The sequence below is a fragment of the Xyrauchen texanus genome, chromosome 9 (assembly GCF_025860055.1).
Source record: "Xyrauchen texanus isolate HMW12.3.18 chromosome 9, RBS_HiC_50CHRs, whole genome shotgun sequence".
Lineage (NCBI taxonomy): Eukaryota > Metazoa > Chordata > Actinopteri > Cypriniformes > Catostomidae > Xyrauchen > Xyrauchen texanus.
The window spans coordinates 41,390,171-41,410,486 of NC_068284.1; the positions used below are offsets into that span (position 1 = coordinate 41,390,171).

General features: G+C 38.8%; 1 protein-coding gene across 1 annotated transcript in view; it reads left to right on the forward strand.

Annotated features, from left to right (window-relative positions):
* LOC127648586 (ephrin type-B receptor 1-B) overlaps positions 1-19,521 on the forward strand; it is a 348,045-nt gene extending 328,524 nt beyond the window's left edge. Inside the window, exons 13-16 of the mRNA XM_052133235.1 lie at positions 8,408-8,557; positions 12,293-12,486; positions 12,757-12,912; positions 15,039-19,521. Of these exons, the coding sequence (XP_051989195.1) occupies positions 8,408-8,557; positions 12,293-12,486; positions 12,757-12,912; positions 15,039-15,147 (609 nt within the window). The 3' untranslated portion in view covers positions 15,148-19,521. The remainder of the gene's footprint in view (positions 1-8,407; positions 8,558-12,292; positions 12,487-12,756; positions 12,913-15,038) is intronic.
* Positions 19,522-20,316: the final 795 nt, after the last annotated feature.

Genomic DNA, 20,316 nt, shown 5'->3' on the forward strand with positions numbered 1-20,316 from the left:
ACAATATTTTAAAATATTTAATTAGTTACATGTGCGATAAAGGAGACAGAAGTGTGGTGTCGTTCTCTCGTGCTTCTCTGAGCGTGCGTCCTCATAGGTCTCTGCTCCGCACTCTTCTGTCACCCTTCACAGGATCACGCCTGCTCTTAGTTCCGTATGTAACTCTCATTGAAACGTTTTCTTTCAAGCACCTCATATCTGATCTCTAATCAGGACGGCCATGAGCAATTTACAGCTCGCACTCTTTTCTCGTTTGAAACGTGCTCAAAGCAATGTACAGCTGCCAACTCATTGAATGCGTCCAGAAACTGGACAATGCTGCCTTTGGAGGCTGTAAGTGTAAGTGGAGCTGTGAGTTATGATGAAAATAAGGTGCTTATAAAACTGTTCCAAGACCAGTTTCTTTTAGAATTCCATTCATTCAGTTAAGCCGTTGATTAGTCAGCAAGGCAGCTGACTACGTTTTTGATTGCAGCCAATATTGCTTGGCTACTATTGAAATAAAATGCTGTCATTGCTGTAAAACATAGCTGTTATTTTATGTTAGATAAATAGTGCCAAATAAAGCAGGTTATCCACTAATCACAGGGTTGGTGGTTCAGTTCCCGGCCCACACAATTCCACATGACGAAGTGTACTTTGGTAAGACACTGAACCCCAAGTTGCTTCCGATGGCAGGCTAGCACCTTGCATGGCAGCTCTGCCATCATGTGTGTGTGAATATGTGTGTGAATGTGTGAATGAGTCACAGTGTAAAGCCCTTTGAATACCGCTAAGGTTAAAAAGGCGCTATATAAGTGCAGACCATTTACTTTGTTTATTAAATTAAAAAGTTATCTTAGGGTGGATTAGAACTCGGAACTCCTTGTACTGTTGGTGAAAGCTTATTAATGATCCATGTATTTATCCACTTGCTAACAAAATCCCACTACTGACAGTTTTAGATGGACAAATGTAGTTTTCAAATTACTTATTTGAAATATTTTATGGAGCACTTCATTTGGTCATCAAGAATGACTATTTATCAAAACTTCACCGCTTCATGGTGTGTCCTCCCTCAGCTGTCCCCACCACTTTTTAAAACAAAATGATGCCATGGTTCACACTGCAGATAATTCTGTTTGTTTTTCAAATCTGATCTTTTGGACAGACTGTCTGCATTATCAAGTGATGTAAGTGAAGGATCAGTATGTTATGTTAACATATCTTTGCCTTTCAAACTACACACTACTTGAGTTAGATTAGCCAAAAATATGTGTTCTTGCGGTGTGCCTGAACAAAGCCTAAGTATCTGAAACAAACTCTTAAATATATTAGGATTTGATGCAATTAATCTAGCAAATTTTGGCAAATCTAAATACCTTTTCTCTCTCTGAAGCACTCGTTGTAGCTTCCTGGTACCTTGTAAACACAACTTTGTTTTCTGGCAGATAAAAACCTGTGCAACTGCCATTTTGTAATATGTATCTGTATCAGACAGTCCATAAACAGTCCATATGCATGCAGTGTTAGGCTGAGACTAATACGTTTGTGTTGAACAACTTCATAGTTCAAACAGAGTACACATACATGCTTTTCACCTGCTAAATTACATTTTGTGAGGTGCAAGAGAAGATAAAATTATCTCTGTGTTGAGCATGCATGTGATTTCTGATAAATATTATGTCACAGAACTAAGCTAGTTAAAGCCCAGCAATTATTACATTCCCCATATGTGTGTGTATGTGCGTCAGTCTTGTGTGCAGTGCAGCTGTGAAGAACATGTGTGCTCTTTTAACACTTCTTAATCTCCCTTGATCTCAGAATATATCTTATTTAAAGGTCCTAATAGTCTAAAACAGGATTTAGATGTCAAATCTGTCTCAAGGTCAATGTCACAAAGCCACATTCATTCTCAAAAAGAACAGCATTTTTGTGTTGGTAAATCTGAAGTAAATTTGTACATTTACTTGTGTTGTATTAAGTGTCTTCATACGTGTTGCCACAATGCTATGGTGTTATGGGTGGTGGCTATGCTGTTGCTATGTAGTTTCTGTGATGTTTTGGATTGTTGCATACCGCCCAGAGTCAGAATAGCCCGCCCGCAAGTTTCTATATTCTGTTATAATAACGAAACTCCTTCAATGTACGTCTAAAGGTTTTTATTTTAACACGTTTTATCATCCTCCAGGCAAAAAATCTAAAGTCTTATTTCTTAGAAAAGTAATAGCGCACCTCTCTTTTACAAGCCTAAGGGGTTTTAGGTATCTTTCATGCCCGTAGCACAAACATTGCTGGATGAGTTACATGTTACAAGTTTAATACTTAGGGGAACTTTAGGTGAATTTAATATTTGAATCCAATCGCATCTCAATTTCAGTTTATATGCCCTTGAATCTTGCCAGTCTTGTAAAATGTTAACGGTGAACAGATTTCTTTATGAGTTATGGCTGATATCAAACTGTAAAGTGGTGTGAACTTCATTTTACCACACTAACGACCTATCCTCAGCAGCCATGACTTAAACATGGTATCTGACCTGTGACCTTTGACCTGTGTTACGAGTACATTATCATGTAACAGAACGTGTGACTTCATGATCCCTCTGAAAACCTCTTTCAGGATTCTGGGACATGTGAATACTCTTTCATTTAAGCACGAAGAACTCTAGATGGAAAAGAAAGTGCAAGTGAGTCACGGAAAAAAAGGAATACTTAACCCGGTTATGAAAGACGAAGAAATTGGGAGCATGGGATGATAAAGGATTAGGTGAGCGTAGTTTAATTTACGCTGTCCCCGCTGGGAGTGTGGGCGGTGGCGAGGCATTGTGGGACTGGGAAGAGGGGGCAAAAGTTTAGTGAAGAACAGTTAGCCTGCTACAGTCTCAACCACCTCCCCTGATGCAGTTACCGTTAGATTTGCCAGCTGACATTATTGTAACACAAATTAGATTGGAATTTCAAATGAATGCAAGGGAAGGAAATATAGGCAAATTAGATGTGGGGGGCCCAAAGAGAAAGCGAATAGCCAAGGGTTTTAATTTTACAGCATTTTGATGATCCACGATTTGTTGGCTTTATAGCATTATTGGTTAATTGACATCTGCGTGAGATAGGAGTGGGCGATATGACCAAAATCTTATATCACAGTATTTGATATCACATTAACCGTATACACACAAACACGAACAAAATTGTGTGGACACCCCTAATTAGTGATCTCGTTTGGCTATTTCATATATATATATATGTATATATATATATATATATATATATATATATATATATATATATATATATATATACAGTATAAATAGCAGAATTTGGACTGGTTGACCTGTTTCCACCATAATAATCTACCAGTATAATATATACTGTCATATTACCCAGCCCTTGTTCCCATTTGTAGGAACTCGAGCTGTGTAATCGCATTGGGACACGCCCTGAGTGTCACGTGGTTTGAAGAGCTTACACAATCACGCCAATTTATTGGCTGATGGCGCTTAAGCAATGCACCTAGGAAGCATCACAGGCTCCATAAATGTGATCACTTACATACCATTGAGTCACATTTTCTGTTCTTCAGTGCACACTCATTGAATTTTGTCTAAGCCTGTGTTTGTTCCAGCGACTCACGTCGAAGCGAAGATTATTAATTCTGCCCCTTTGAGTGGCGAACACGTAAGGAAGTGTTTTATGTGTTTTTTATTTCCAAACATTACGAGGGTCCGACAGGGACAGCCGTGCTTTTAAAGGCTCGCAATTTCTCACCACTAGGCATTATCCCCACTTGCTCCAGTTCCACAGCCTCCTTATTTGGAGCTCCTTGTGCATTAGCCATTTAGGATTTTAGCTTTGTGTCTGAGAAGTTTGAAGTGCGAACGGACATCGAGTTCTCCCTAGTGTTTGTCGCCCTCCCCATTGAGCAGAAGCGTGAGTCTCATCGGATATGCTCTGAGGCCTAGCTTGGCGGCCATTATCTGACTAACAAAGCATGTGAAAGAGTTACCATGTGCGTTTTGAGCCATCGCCATTAAAAAACACTGTATGAGAGAATTTGTCATTGGAAGATAAGGAACAATTGGCCCCTTTGTCCCTATTGTCTGTTTCTATGCTGTTCTGGGAGAAGGCAATGGAGGATTGGTCTCAGCTTTCTCTCTCTCCAGTCCCCATTCGAAGCAAACTGCTCATGGCGGAGAGTATCATTTACATTTATGCATTTGGCAGACACTTTTATCCAAAGTGACTTACAGTGCACTTAATACAGGAACAATTCCCCTGGAGCAAACTGGAGTTAAGTGCCATGCTCAAGGATCAAATCGAAGGATGTGGGGTTTGAACCAGTGACCTTCTGATTAACAGTTATTTGCTTTAGCCCACTACACCACCACCACTTCATGGGCCGGTGAGCCCATGCATAACCAGAACGAGGGGGATAAGAGAATATTCCCCAATGGAGTGATGGCGAACCAACACGCAGAGCCCCTTTTCAGTACCATTATTCTTTCGGGATCTTATGATGAGATGCAAGGTATTTTAACTTGTTTCTTTTATCTTTCGCCGGTCTGTGGACCATGCGGGCATTCTGGCGAGACAAGAGATGTGCACTGCCATCGCTGCTCGATTTTACGGTGGCAGCATGGATGCCCTCTTTTCAGTTTGCTGTTGGATCTACACACAATGGTTTTGCAGTCCAACCAAGCGCGTCGCGTTAGGGAATGACTATGGTTCGTCTGACCATAATAAATTGGCCCTTGTCAAAGTCGCTCAGGTATTTACCCCTGCCCATTTCTCCTGCATTCAACATGTTGACTACCAGAAATTATAGTTTGCTTACCATCTAATCTACCCTGACCTTGACATGTGGCCTTGTTAGGAGATCTCCAACGTTATTCGCTTCACTTGTGTGTGGTCATAATGTTTTGGCTCATATGTGTTTATATATAGCAGAATCTATACATGTTTCTACCATTAACTGGTATATACTATCATAACATCCTGCCATTGGGTGATATTTATTTATATACTCAACTGTGATGTCTTGATATTTGTTTTATCGTTCTTGGTTTTGTCACTCTTTTATCTTGACTTCCTCCCCCAATATTGCATGTGAACGAGAATGTTCCATACAATGTTTCCTACAGAGACTGTCATGTTCTCCCCTCTCTCTCTCTCTCTCTCTCTCTCTCTCTCTTTCTCTCTCTGTTCACCTGCTCCTTTCTTTTCCTTTGTCTCTCATATAGTATAAACACATTTTTATTTTTTTATGTTTGTTTGTTTTTTAGATCTAAAAATATGGCGGTGCAGTCTTGCAGCATGCAGACACATTTCCATTGCAGATTGTTTGTGTTTGGGACATTAAACAGGAGTTTGAATGTCTTTCTCCTACAGTCGTGTTTGCTGTGTGAATGTACTTCAAACTAGAGGAAGTACAAATGTATGGTCATTTTGGTGAAGCTGGTTGTGATGAAGTTATAGAGAGAGATGGAGAGGAAGGTTTTATGATGTTGAATGGAGCAACTGCTTCTGCATTCTTCTTATTGCAGCTCAGGGTGTTTCCGGTTACAGGGTTCAGTGCACCTACCTACATTCATATCTGTTGAGCTTCATTGTTAAATTTCACCATACAACTACTGCAAATTACTCTACTTTGGTTAAATGTCCCAGAGGCAGTGGTTTGAGGGGCCGTGGTGGCTCAGTGGTTGAGGCTCAGGGTTACTGACCAGAAAGTCGGGGATTCAAGCCCCAGCACCAACAAGATGCCACTGTTGGGCCCTTGAGCAAGGCCCTTAACCCTGCCCAGGGGTGCCGTATCAATGCTGACCCTGCACTCTGTCCCCAGCTTAGCTGGGATGTGCGGAAACTAATAAATTTCACTGTATATATGCAACAAAAAAAAAACTGTGTATAATGTGTGACCAAAATAAATAAAAAAAGGATTCAGATATATTTATTTAGAAATACAATAGCCATTTTTTTACTCTGACCAGGCATTAAAAATTATTTAGAACAGAATGAAGCAGTTTTAATGTCAAAGTAAATAAATACATTAACTGCGCTCAAATGTATTTAACTGCACTACATGTATTTAATCAATTTCAGAAGTTATAACTCATTATCTTTGGCAGCTCTTCTATTATGCATTTACATTTCAACATATAACAATGTACTTTTAAATGAAACAATGACACAATATACAGATTTATATAATAAAAACAGACATTAAATAAATACATTTGATAAAAATGGTGTGATGAATGCATTCATCTGGACTTTCTCTCCTCCCTCAAACATGTAGCATTGCAGTATTTAAAGTTTGAAGTTGTTTAATTCAAAGAGAGAGTCTCCTTCAACCTTCTGTCATTTGCAGTTCAAGTTGATCTGTGGTTAAATATCTGCTACAGACCTCCATTTGAGGAGAAACGTTGAAATGCACTGAATGTTTACCCCCATTACTTTCTCAGATCGGCTTGGGCTGAATTAAAGTTTTAAACACTGTTATTCCACTGAATTTTAAAGACACTTTGCACAGTAATGTTGAGAATGTTTCTTCTCCTGTCTCAAAAAATGTCTGGACTTTAAAATCTTCCTAAAATGAATTTAAAGCGGAGTTTCGGTAACTAGGAAACTTCTGCACATTGTAAACACATATAACCAGAAACTAGCAAGTTGTATTATTTCAAAGCAGAAGTACATTATGAGGCTCAGCGCAAGTAGTCCATTGTATTTCAAAGTATTTGTATAAGAAAAAGTGATGTAAGTGCATCTGTCCTTCCTTGAACGCTGTTTCATAGTGTAACACAGTTAAAGGATGGGCAAGGAGGAGGCGAGAACCGGCTTGTCAATATAAATAATAATTTAATAATAATTAAATGCAAAAATTAAAGTGATGTAGAGAGAGAGAGAGAGAGAGGCTCTATGATTAGTACATTTTGTGTAGTCTTCATAAACACTGATCATGTTTTGATCTACATAGCAACTGCAATTATTAGTTATCAGTCACAGTTAAAATCAGGAAACATATGGCCATTAAAAAGGAATAGTTCACCTGAAAATGAAAATGATGTTGTCATTTACAAACCGCAATATTTTTCCATATACACAAAAGGAGAACATTTGACGAATGATCACTGCTATTTTCCATACATTGATAGCATAGTGACCACATGCTCCAAAACAGACAGCAAAGCACAATACAAATATGCTAGTAAAGTAGTTTGCAAAAAAGTTCTGCGCTTTCAGTGGTATCAAATAAATTGTGATCTGTTTGTTTGGGAAGCCTGACTAGACCTGCCATAGCAACATTGGGTCAGCCAGTGGTGTGAGTTTGGGTTGGAACGTCTTAAATGGCTGACCATAGGAAGATGGGGGAGTGTCTGAAACTTGTTTAAAAATCATCTTTATTTTTGCAGTTCTGTTTGGTGCCACTAGTGGTGCAGAAAATCCACGCTGCAGCTCTACATTATTCACTAAGGATCTTCCCATCTGGTGTAGATATCAAATCTCACTTGTGGGCAAAACCTCAAACCTGACAGACTCAAAAGTTGAAATTGTTTTGTTCTTAAAGGAATAGTTCACCCAAAAATGAAAATGCATTTATCATTTAATCATTTACACAACTGGGATGGCATAAGTGTGAGTAAATAATGAGATCATTTTCATTTTTTGGTGAACTATCCCTTTAATTATAGTTTACACACACAAAACACTATACAATAATCAAGAAATACTCTACACCTCAGCTCTGGTTTTGTCCCAGTTGGTTTTCCTTCTCTCCTGTATTCCCTGCAACTTTGATTGCTTTTCTGGCTGATGTCAGTTGCAGGACTGAACTAATTGACATCATTAGATTGGAACATAAAGCATTTGGTTCCTTAAACCAGGTCTCTGTATGTTGTATCTTTCTGTGTGTGTAGAGAAAGAGAATATGTGTGTGTGTGAGGGGAATCTTAAAACAAGCTGCTGTCAATTTTAATCAGTGAGACACAAAAATCCAGCCTCAGGTAGACCAATTACAGACAGACACGCTCCACGGACGAACCTAGGCCCCCCTCTTGAGTGTTTTGTGGGTGTTTTGTGTGTACACTGTGAGAGAGCTAGAGATCGGCTGATTTTTTTTCCCTCCATGGTGTTTTTCATAGCAAAAAAAAATTGAATTCAGTTGTGCTGAATTTAAAAAATGCAAATGTGATTCATTATTTGCAAATAGTTATGTTGTGATTGATATAGAAACTCCTTGATACCATGTTTAAGGTCCCTCGTTGCATATTCGTTTTGAAACAGCTTATTTCCCAGTTGCCCATGTGAAGATAATGCGTGTACATAAATGGTAAGTATATGCACAGGGATTCCAGGGAATAAATCCAAAGCCATCCAAATGCATCATATTTGCAGTAAATATCTCTTGTTTGTTTTAATTTTTTTCACAGGGTGGAAAAATTCCAGTGAGATGGACCTCACCAGAAGCTATCGCTTATAGGAAGTTCACTTCTGCTAGTGATGTCTGGAGTTATGGTATCGTCATGTGGGAGGTGATGTCCTTTGGTGAGAGACCCTACTGGGACATGAGCAACCAAGATGTAAGTTTCCTTTTAGATGGAACAGACCAGGACAGTTTTCAGCCCTGGTTAAAGTTGGGGTGGGGGTTAGTGGTGTTTCTTTGATAGTAATGAGGTTCTTAGACCAACAAAGTATGTTGATCTAGGACCACATCTTATTTGACAAATTGTGACCTCCAACCGTAGGCAATTTTTTGCTGCAAATACTCTGCCTCTGAATCTTAATACTACCAAATTGTTCTGCATTTGAATATTTCAGCGTCTGTATTTCAGTACACACAAACATCTTCCTGTTCAGACTGAATACAGGAGACTCGTTCAAGTCTCTCAGAGGGATTTTCAGAAAATCCTGACAATGCAAAAAAATTCCCTAAACCTTTTAGCATACATTTAACACATCAGAGACTCAAAACACTCTTACAGAGTCCTGCGGAATTTATGAATGTAATGATTGCAGAACTTTGATTTGAGCATTTAGAGTGATGTACATTCGGACCAAAGAAAGATTAAATGGAGAAATGAATCTCTCTGTGTGTCCTTTCTTTTGCCATGGTAAAGTTACTTTGGATGTAATGGACTGTCTGTGCATGGCCGTTCGTATGCGGTGTCTGGCATTTGTTGGTTAAATATTCATGAAAAGCATCTTAAGAAAGAGTCAGACCATAAAACGGTCTGATACAGTACAGAGTGTTTTAAACACAGTCTCGTATCCACCAAAATACACAGAACACAAGGGGTCTTGCCTGAAAAAGGTTGACAAATGTTGAAGTCCTCTGGTCAAACGTAAAAGTTGTGGATGAGTTGGAATTTTTTTTTTACCACCTATCACCAGTCTTTACATTCACTGAATCCCAAATGAACGGCACAACGTCTGCAATTCAGAACAAACAACACTACAATTTGAACTCTCCCAATTCCCATGGAAAGCCACCAGAATCTGCTGTGGGGAGAACAGAGTGTGTATTAATGCTCAAATATTTAGATTCATGTTTGTTTGTCCGACATCAACAGCGAAAGATTTGAATGTGTATGCAGAAGATAAACAGTGTGTTTGTGAGTCGCTTTGATATCTGTTTATTGTGGAGAACAGAGAGACCGTGAGAGAGACAAAGTACTGAGTCTGGTGTTTGGAAAGTCCACAGTTTTAAACTAACTTAGCTTATTGGTTGCTTGTGGGTTATGCTGGTGCACTCTATATCCTGCTGAGAAAAAAGTTAGCTTAAAACTACCCTAAATAGGTTTGCTGGCCTCCTAGACTTGTCTGTTGGCTAGTTTTAGGTGCTTTACAGCTGACCAGATTAGCCTAAACTAGCCAAGACAATCTTTAACCAGCTGGAGCATCTCTTTGAATAACTCATATTCACATATTTTCCCATGATGAATCTCTTTGGTAATGCATAAACCGTTTTTGTTTGATAAGATATGGTGTGAAGTGAAGATCAGGTGAGTTGAGGTTGTTTGAGAAGCATATCTGCTGTAATTAGCTTCTAAAACATCAGCTCAGAGGAGATCTTGCCATCCCTGTCATGTGATTTGTAAATTTTTAGTTGTGTGAGTTTTCAAGTTTTTCTATTAGTACAATAGAAGTGAAGATGGAAGAAATAATCTGCTTCTCTATGAGTCATTCCAAGATATTTTAAGACAATAAAGGAGATGACTAATGTTTAAAACTTTTAATCACTTTGGTGATGCAACAACAATCGACTGTAAAGAGTTTTAAATCTCACATCTGCTTCTGTAATTTCCAGCTGGTCTCCCCTGGTCAGGCTAGTCTGGTTTGATGGCTTTAGAGGAGTTTCGGGCACTTATAAGATGGTCAGGCTGGGAGACAACCTGGCCAACCAACTAAACAAGCTGAATGCTAGCATGGCCTGACTTGGAGACCAGAATCAGAAAGAGCTTTATTGCCAAGGATGCTTACACACACAAAGAATTAGTCATGGTGACAGAATCGTCCAGTGCAAAGAGAATACAAAAAATATACATATACAGCATATACATACATACATACATTTGAAATATTCATATAAACATATATATGTAAATCGTGAAATAAGAACAAAAACTAAGATACAACAGATACATATATAGAGGAAACTTGAATATGGCAATAATATTGTTTAAATATGTTATATATAGATATACAGTTGTGTGAAAGCTGATGTATTGTGCAGAAGAGTATATGTCAAATAATATAAATGGAATATACATAGGAATGAATAGTTGAATATGCACATGATTGTTTTGCCACGATGGAGAGTATTGTGGGCAGAATAACTGTTCATAAGGTGAATAGCATGAGGAAAGAAACAGTTCTTGTTTCTGACTTTTTTTGTGCTCAGTGCTCTGTAGCACCGTCCAGAGTGTAACATTTAAAAAAGGTATTGTGCTGGGTGAATGGGGTACAAAGTCATTTTTCCAGCCCTGTTCCTCACTCTGGAGGTGTACAGTTCTTGGAGAATGTGAGAACCAATAATCCTTTCAGCAGTCCGGACTATCCTTTGAAATATTCTGGTGTCTGACTAGGTAGCTGAACCAAACCAGACAGTTATAGAAGTGCAGAGGACAGACTCAATGACAGATGAGTAGAACTGGATCAGCAGAACCTGTGGCAGGTTGAACTTCCTCAGCATAGCAGGGTTAATTTATTCCATAGAATAGCAGGGATAATGGTGTTGAAGTCTGAACTGAAGTCCACAAATAGGATCCTTGCACAAGTCTCTGGTCTATCTATATGTTGCAGTATGTAATGCAGTCCCATATTGATAGCATCATCCACTGACCTATTTGCTAGGCAAACTGCAGGGGATCCAGAAAGGGTCCAGTGATGTCCTTGAGGTGGGCCAATACCAGTCTCTCAAATGACTTCATGTCCACAGATGTAAGGGCAACAGATCTGTAGTCATTAAGTAATGCATTCTTGGGTTTCTGGGACAGGGATGATGGAGTTTTTGAAGTAGCTGGGAACTTCACAGTGCTCCAGTGATGGTTTGAGGATCTGTGTGAAGATGGGGGCCAGCTAGTTAGCACAGACCTTTAGACAAGTGGGTGAAACACTGACTGGGCCCTGTGCTTTCCTTGTCTTATGTTTCAGGAAGACCCGGCACACTTTCTCTTCATAGATCTTAAGTGCAGGTTGATTAGCAGGAGGAGGTGGAGGGGGGTTGCAAGAGTTGATAGTGTTTTTGTGCTGTGAAGTTCAGAGCAGATGTGGGGTGTGAGACTGGGCTTTTCAAACACATTCAGGTCATCAGTCAGTTGTTGATTTCCTTCAGTGTTGGGGCAAACCCAACACTGAAGGAAGTTGGAAATGACTTTCAGGCCACTCCACACAGATGCAGGGTCATTAGCTGAAAACTTGTTTTTCAGCTTTTCAGAGTAGCTTATTTTAGCTACTCTAATCTCATTTGTCAGTGTGTTTTTGGCCTGATTATATAAGATTGTATCCCCACTTCTGTAAGCATCCTCTTTGGCCTGATGAAGCTGCCTGAGTTTAACTGTGAACCATGGTTTGTCATTGCTGTATGTTAAATAAGTCTTAGTAGGAATGCACATGTCCTCACAGAAATTGATATATGACTTGCTAAACCAATTTAAATCAGTTAAGACCAGCAACCATTTTAGCCTGGATTTAGATGCTTTTATTTGTCCCCAAACAAAGAGCAGCTGACTGCTAACAACAAAGTACTAAACATATAACTAATCATATAAGGAGTGGCACTCTGTTAACATCTCTTTGTGTGCTTGTGTGTTTAGGTGATCAATGCTATCGAGCAGGATTACAGGCTGCCACCACCCATGGACTGCCCCACTGCCCTACACCAGCTGATGCTCGACTGCTGGCAGAAAGATCGCAATGCTCGACCACGATTTACCGACATTGTCAACACACTCGACAAACTCATCCGCAACCCCACAAGCCTTAAAGCAGTCGCCAGTATACCCAATATGTGAGCACACATAATAATTTTTTTTGGAAACCTCCCATTAACTTATATTGTCCTTTAGACTGTCCCTAAACTTTTAGCATTTTTGCATGTGAAAAAGATACAGTATTGGTTAGTCCCTTTACAAAGCTGTTTGTCTTGTGGAGACCACAAAGTAGCTCACTACAGTGTAGGTTTTGTGAGTTTTACTCTCGATGAGGGGTATTTTGCTTTTTGCACCTTCCTCACTTTCTCTCTCTCATTCTCTCTCTCATTCTCTCTCTCATTCTACAGTCCGTCCCAGCCATTGTTGGACAGATCCATCCCGGACTTTACCACATTTAGTTCTGTAGAAGACTGGCTGGCCGCAATTAAGATGTCTCAGTACAGAGAAAACTTCCTCAACTCTGGCTTCACATCCCTCCAGCTCATCACCCAGATGACTTCAGAGTGAGTTCAAAGTCTAAAGCATTAAATAAGTTCTAAAATATCTCACAATTATTAGATGAACATTGGACTCCTGTCATTGTTTAAGCTAAAAAAAATAATACCATCTTAAAGGAATATTAAGGGTTCAATTCAAGTTAAACTCAGTTGACAGCATTTGTGGCACAGTGTTGATTACCACCAAAAAATAATTTAGACTCATCCCTCTTTTTATAAAAAAAAAAGAGAAAAAAAGGCAAAAATATTGGTTACGGTAAGGCACCAATCCATAAATGTTAAAATAATAATTGTTTCAAAAGTATAGCCACAAGTCTTGACAATTTGCATGTTAACATGATTTTAGTGTGATCAAATAGTTACTAAACTTTTCTGTAAAAAAGTTATATCCAATTTTATAACTTCAATGCCATGACAACATTATGCTGTAAACACTAAAACCCTAAACAACGAGTTTTAACAGAAACATTTATGCAAATGCTTTTATACATTTTAAACTTCTCATTTCTGCCTTTAAATCCTCCAAAAATTGGCCCAATTCTATCAAATTTATTTTGAAAGTATGATATATTCTGACCATAAGGTGGTCAAAGCAGGTTTTGGTGGTTGATCAACTGAACTACCAACTGTAAGGGCAAAGGCCAAACTTGTAGACCATCATGGTCAATCTAGTTTGGGCCATTAGATGAACTTGGCTAAGATGATGGAGATCAGGGTGAGCTGATTAGTCATCATTTGTTTTAAAACTCTACCCTGCTGGCAAAAGCATGTCATTCTAGCGTGGTCTAGCTGGTCAACCAGTCCACGACATGGTTTGGAGAATGGTTAGTCAAGTTTAGATAAGGTGGTCTACCAGTTATAACCAGGTTGATCGTAGCCCCACCAGTTGATAGTCCAGTCGATCAACCACCTAAAACCAGCTTGAACCAGCTAATGACCAGCTTCAACAATCAGAAAATAATTAGGAGCTGGACTTTGCAGAAGGATAGACAATTCATTCACCCGATCACTTCTAGAGCAGATTACGTGTCATGTTTCTTGAATAACACTGTTAACGACATCTGTTTGTACACCAATCGTTATGTTTACCACATTTATGTGTCTTATTCAGCAGATCTGTCAAATTATTGATTTAATTTAGATGAAGCCTTATAATTGGTAAGTTAGTTTGTATCTTTCGCTGTGTTTCAGATTTTCAGACAGAGCATTGATCAGAGAAGGCTGTGCAGTCAGATATGTCCACAAACAGAAACAATTTGTTTAATATTGATTTTTTATTATTTATTTTTTTTGGTAGGATTAGGGAATTTCGCTGAGGTACGTGTGAATGTGTTTTGACGTTTACTGTTGAACGAACAGGTGAATATGCTGTTGTTGAACACAGTCCTGGGGTTTTGTTCGTGGCAGGAAATGTACTGTGAGGTGTAACATCTCCGACGCTCTGATTAATGCAGTCATCGTTCACAGAGAGGGTCTGCATTTAATTAGTAACAAAAGTATGAACCCACGCATAAACAGGAAGTTAAATATGAGGGGCTTTCATGTGCTAATGCTGTTTGCTTTCATGTCATTAAACCTGTGGGGGCTCTATGTGTTTCCACTCTCTCTCTCTCTCTCTCTCTCTGTGCCCACTCAGTGTGCATTTTCCAAGACTGCTATAACAGGAGGATGTGTTTGTTGTTTAGTAGCATAGGACGTGACATCTTTTTGTGAACTCTCTGTCAAACTGCTTCTTAATGTAAATCAATACTACTGTTACAATATACTGTACAAATACAATTTTTTTAGCTTCTTGTACAGGAGCACTGCATTGTTCAGATGCAGTATCAAGTTAAAAGATGATAAACTGCATTTTTTTTATCCATTCATTGTGCTGTGATTAGCTTTTTAAACACAAAAATATGTTCAGTCTGAATGGCCCATAATGGTGCAGCGATGTTCATGCATTCACATCTTACAAAATATTTCTCTATATACTGTAGAAAGTTGAAAACTCAGACTTTCCAAGTTGAATGGAATGCAGCGCCTAGCCGTATTTTGAGGGTATTTGTGTACTACATTTGAATGTGTCTCTGTAATTCTTTATTTGTAAGTATTTAAGTAAGTAAGTATGGATTTGTGTGTGTTCACAGGGACCTGTTGAGGATAGGTGTGACTCTGGCTGGCCATCAGAAGAAAATCCTCAACACCATCCAGTCAATGCATCTGCAAATGTCTCAGACGCCCACTGCGCTGGCATGACTACAGGGGGCGCCGGATGATGGGCTGGGCAGCTTGCGGAAGAGTTACCAGCGGGTGAGCCCGATCCCATCAGAGCGCGCCAGAATAGAGACTATCATCCTGATCTGAGAACGTGTTTCAGGAGAGAAACCATCATCCCATAATCCACAGACCAGACCGGACCAAACCTGGAATGAACAGGACTTTCTTGGACTCACAGGAAGTCTGTTAACCTGTCGGCTGGGAGAAGGAAACATGATACCTGCTTCATTGTCTGTGTGACTACACTTATAGGGAAAACTGAAGAAGAGAACTCTTTTTTTTTTTTTTTTGTCTGCAGCTTTGTTTCATCTGACTCACATTTGCATTTTTATTGTCTTCACAATGTTTATAAAAAAACTAAGAAGCTGAATCTTCCTATTTCTTTGTTTAACGACAATTTAATCTTATCGGACACATGTTCTGCATTTTCGTTATCTTCACGATGTTTATCAACAAACCATGACTATTCAAACTCTGCTACGATGAAAAGAAATGTTTTCCATCGTATCCTTTTAGGTTTTTCTTTGTTGCTATTTGCGTTATTTCCAGGATAAAGACACCTGTTCCTTCAATCACCACTGCTTCCCACTAACACTACCTGTTGATCTCGCTATGGCCAACGTTACCAAAGGACATCCTGTATGCCTGCGTCCCAACCCCCAGCCATACGAGAGTAAATTATGTATATCTTCAAATAAATACAAGTATATCTTCAGAGTAAACCTTCATATTGAAGGTGAAGTGTAATGGATTTGTATGTAAATGCCCTCTTCTTCCGCTTGCATTTTTGGCAATGTCACGCATTGATCAGACCAGAACCATCCATGAGGCGCCTTGCGATTCTGGAGGACATGAACTTGCTTAAGTCGCCATGACGCCACAAGAACAATCTGGAATGAACTCTTGACTTTGTCGATGTTGTGTAAATATAAGTTAGATGTGTATAAATTAGCGGAAAAAATAAATAATTTAGATGAAAAAAGCTACGCATTCAGGCCACTAATCGAATCAGTGTTTATAGTAGATGTTCCTACTTACTTACCTGTACAGCTTTACTTTCTTACACCTCTTCTACTTCTAGTTGTTCTTGTTAGTTTTGTGTCAGAGTGTTTGGATGAGTCGACTAGCATTGGGAAGGTGCTTTGTCACCACCTAAACTAGCTGGTACACTTAAATGTAGTTCTGCTGTTAATAAGCTGTACTAATGTTGGTCAAACAGGGTCTTTAAAACCGCTAATCTGTTTTCTAAACACGTGTTTACATGGTAAGCAAACAAAAATGTCGCAGTCAGGTAACAAACAAATCCAGAGCTAGCTACATGCACACAAAACCGCTGTCCTTCACTAGTAAACCACCTTTATTAGACAGAGTCACTCTCTCAGCTCCAGATGTTTCCAGATGACATTGTTAAATGCGGTAAATGTTGTTTGTGTCACCAGCTCTACAGTTATATAGGTGTGCATCTAAATCAAACATCTGTGTGATCATTTTACAAACAGATGCCTAATGCCGCCCCATTGAGCACACTCTACATTAGCAGTCAATGAAGCACTGGGTAGCACACACAGACAGACACAAACTCACACACACAAACACATACTTTTGTTGACTTTGGGCTGTTCCTCAATTCATATACATACAGAAGTAGTGTTAGCTGATACTTTGTGTGCAGTGTTTGTATGTGTATGAAAAATTAGCCGCTACATGTGCTCTGTTCCAAAACCTAGTGAGGCTGTTCCAAAAGATAGTCAGAATGATTATAATGCCTTTGAAGATACCTTTTTTTTTTGGCCAAAATTTAAAGCAGCATTGCATGTATTCTTTGCGGACAAGGAAATCCCACAGTGTATTGTGACTAGCAACATGTTAGCTTAGCAACATGCCAATGCCAAACTCTTGGGTCTAGAAATGTATTTATTTTATACAGAGTTGTCAACTATAAACGAAAGTGCAGACTGTTTTGTTTCATGTGAACATTTTTACATGGGTGGTGTAAATCTGACCAGAGCAGTTTAATTTTACTTTGCCCCTATGAATGATGATGTCTGTGAAAAAGCCTGTTACGATACTATGTTTAACACTTTGTTATATGTAAAACTACGTTGTTACATATAATGTTTAAATGTATATTTTTTTTTTGGTAAGAATTTATTTTGATGGTCCCAAGTTGACATTTAACTGATATAAGTGACTTTTTAACTGACTATAAGTTACTTATTAACTGACTTGCTATGGTTAGTAAACAGTGTTTCAACAAACATTCAGTAGACTATCAGTACTCTCTATGTAGATCTTTATTAATGACTTTTAATGAACTGATGTTCTCAACAATTATTTAAGTAGAGATCTATATACTGGCTAATGAAAGTCTACTGGATGTTTGTTGAAACACTGTTTACTAGCTATAGCAAGTCAGTCAATAAGCTGTTATTTTGCTGCTGTTATACAGGCTGTTGATAGTCTACTAAATGTTTGTTGAAACACTGTTTACTAGCTATAGCAAGCCAGTTGATAAGTCACTTATAGTCAGATAAATGTCTACTTGGGTCCTTCAAAATAAAGTGTTACCTTTTGTTTACTTATTAATAAGATTGGCAAATGTAAATCATGCTCACAGGACAAGTTAACATGTATTTGTTACAATAGTCCCATTTTCCAATAGGTGGCTGATTGAGTCACATTATAAAATTGCATATTTCAAAGTATTGTTACAATAAAAGAAACAAAGTAAAATTAAAAAGAAATATGCAATTATTCTTGTTTATCGTTCTTTTTCCCCCAACAATTGCATGTTAATGAAACAATATGGAAGAATATTACTTTATTGTTCGCCATATCCTATTGAGTCTTATTAAGAACTGTGCAAAATTTGACTTAGTGTAGTTTCCCACCTGTTATAACTGTAAAAAAAAAAACAATGTGCATACTTTCACTAATTAAAAAACTAACAAAAAACTATAAAAATACATGTAGTTTGTTTCATTATTAGGCTATCGAAAGGGTTAAATACATGTCTATTTGGGATTAAATGGGTTGTTAATTGAAATAAATGTTCGAGTCTTCTATGCGCTGTGCATGAGGAGTGCAATTTGCATTTCAAATCGATCACTTACGAGGTTCCATTTCCATTAGTATGCTGCCTTCTAAGCTCACTAGTTCTTGGAACAGAGCTATTGTCTGTTAATTAAGCTTATGGTTATTCAGTAAGAGCAACACGCACGCACACAAACACCCGCACATAATCCATCACGCAGATATACCCAAGGTGTTACACCTAATTGGCTACAATGAATTTCACCATGGCAACCAAAGAGGGCATTGTCTCTTTATGAAGGATGACACATTTTCACCGCTTCTGCCAAAAGGCTATTTCCTTCAGGCAAAGACATTATGGTTGTTACATTGAAGAAAGTGAAAACATTCCTGAATACGATGGCACTGGCGATAATTCCATGTGTGTTCGCTCTTATAAAATCATTAGCACAAGATTAAAATGTCTACCCTTTTGCCCAGAGAAAGAGGCCAGAGGTAGCTCAATTAATAACCACAAAGTATCTTTACCCTGTGCCTCTCGTGGCTCACGTCCAGCTCATTCGCATTGGGGCGTAACCAAGCTGTCCGGAATCCTACCGTATGGCCCAGCTGAAAAATGGCTGACTTGTGCTCATCGCCATGGACACGCTGGGGAGGGTGGAGCCTGCTGGGCTAACTGCCGGCACAGCATAGGCTTCGGAGAGAGATGAATGAGCCAGGGTGAGTGGGAACAAAAGATAGAGGGAAACGACTGGCCGCAGAGAGTACAGGATGGAAATGGAATTAGGTGAGATGCAAAATCAAGAACTAAAGAAAGGAAGTGAGAGAAGTCAACATGAAATCAAAACTGGCCCTTTTTACTATTATAACACATGTTCCTAGTTTTACTGAATTTAGCTTATCAGTGCATTATTGAAAACTGTTATCAAAATATATTAACTTGCTCTGCCTCTGAAACAACTTTCCTTTTCGGTTACATACCCAAGCCCATTTATTTTTCAACCCCTCCCCTCCAACGACGAAGTTGGTATGCAAAATTCGCTTTTCAGGATCCAATTAATTCCCCCAAAAATCGAGTTCAAATTTCATGATCCAATCAATTTATAATATCAAACCCTGCCACACAGTTTTGTCTTGTTGAATATCCCATTTCATTCAGAAATTACGAATATTTTTTGTATGTTGACTTTAGGTATGTGTTTGTGAGAGCACCAATGTGTTGTTTAATATTGGTTGAGGAATATGGGTTTTTCAAAGGATGACACCAATATCTTGAGAGCAGGGTGACCGATGAGCAATATAATAGCAATTTACATTAAATTGGATACAATCCAATTTAATGTAAAAAAAAAAATAAAATAATTAAGTAACTTAAATCAAGTGAAATTTCACAAAGGGTATCCTACTTCTATTAATCGGCCAAGCAAAAAACGGTTATCACCAATGCGATAATCTCAAAATTGCCAAATATTAGTCAATTAATTGCCATTGCGGTTTAATCAGTCTGCCATTATAGTGCTTCACTATTTGCACATAGACAGCTTCATTGTAATATAACGCACATGTAGAAACATTAAGGCCGAAACATACTTCACGCAAGAACCCAAACGCAGACGCGAACTCTTGGCCATCGCATGGTCCCGTTGTACATGCATTACATGCGCTTTTGCGTTGCTCTGGCGGTTACAAACCTCAGAATACAAGAGGGCAATAGATTTTTTAGGCTTGACCACAAACCGGTGCTTTGTCCGAAACCAGGAATATGCTGCCTTCAGAGGCTGTATATGGAGGCAGGATGAAAATAAGGTGCTTTTCAAACAGTTTGGAGACCAGTTTCCTTAAGTTCCATTCATTCAAAACATCTGTCAGATAAGCCATTAATTGATTAGGCTGCAAGTCAGTTGCCTATGTTTTCGGATGGAGCCCGGATGTGGTAGATGAGTTGATAGTTGAGGATTCAACTCAAATTGCTGCCCGAGTCCACCATGACAGTTGTTGATTGAAAGATGAAAATCTGCTCTAGCGCCACTTGCGGCAATGCTGATAATGCAGCACGTGCTTGAGTTGTGTTATGAATTGAGCGCTGTCACATTTCACAATGCAACGACGCATAAA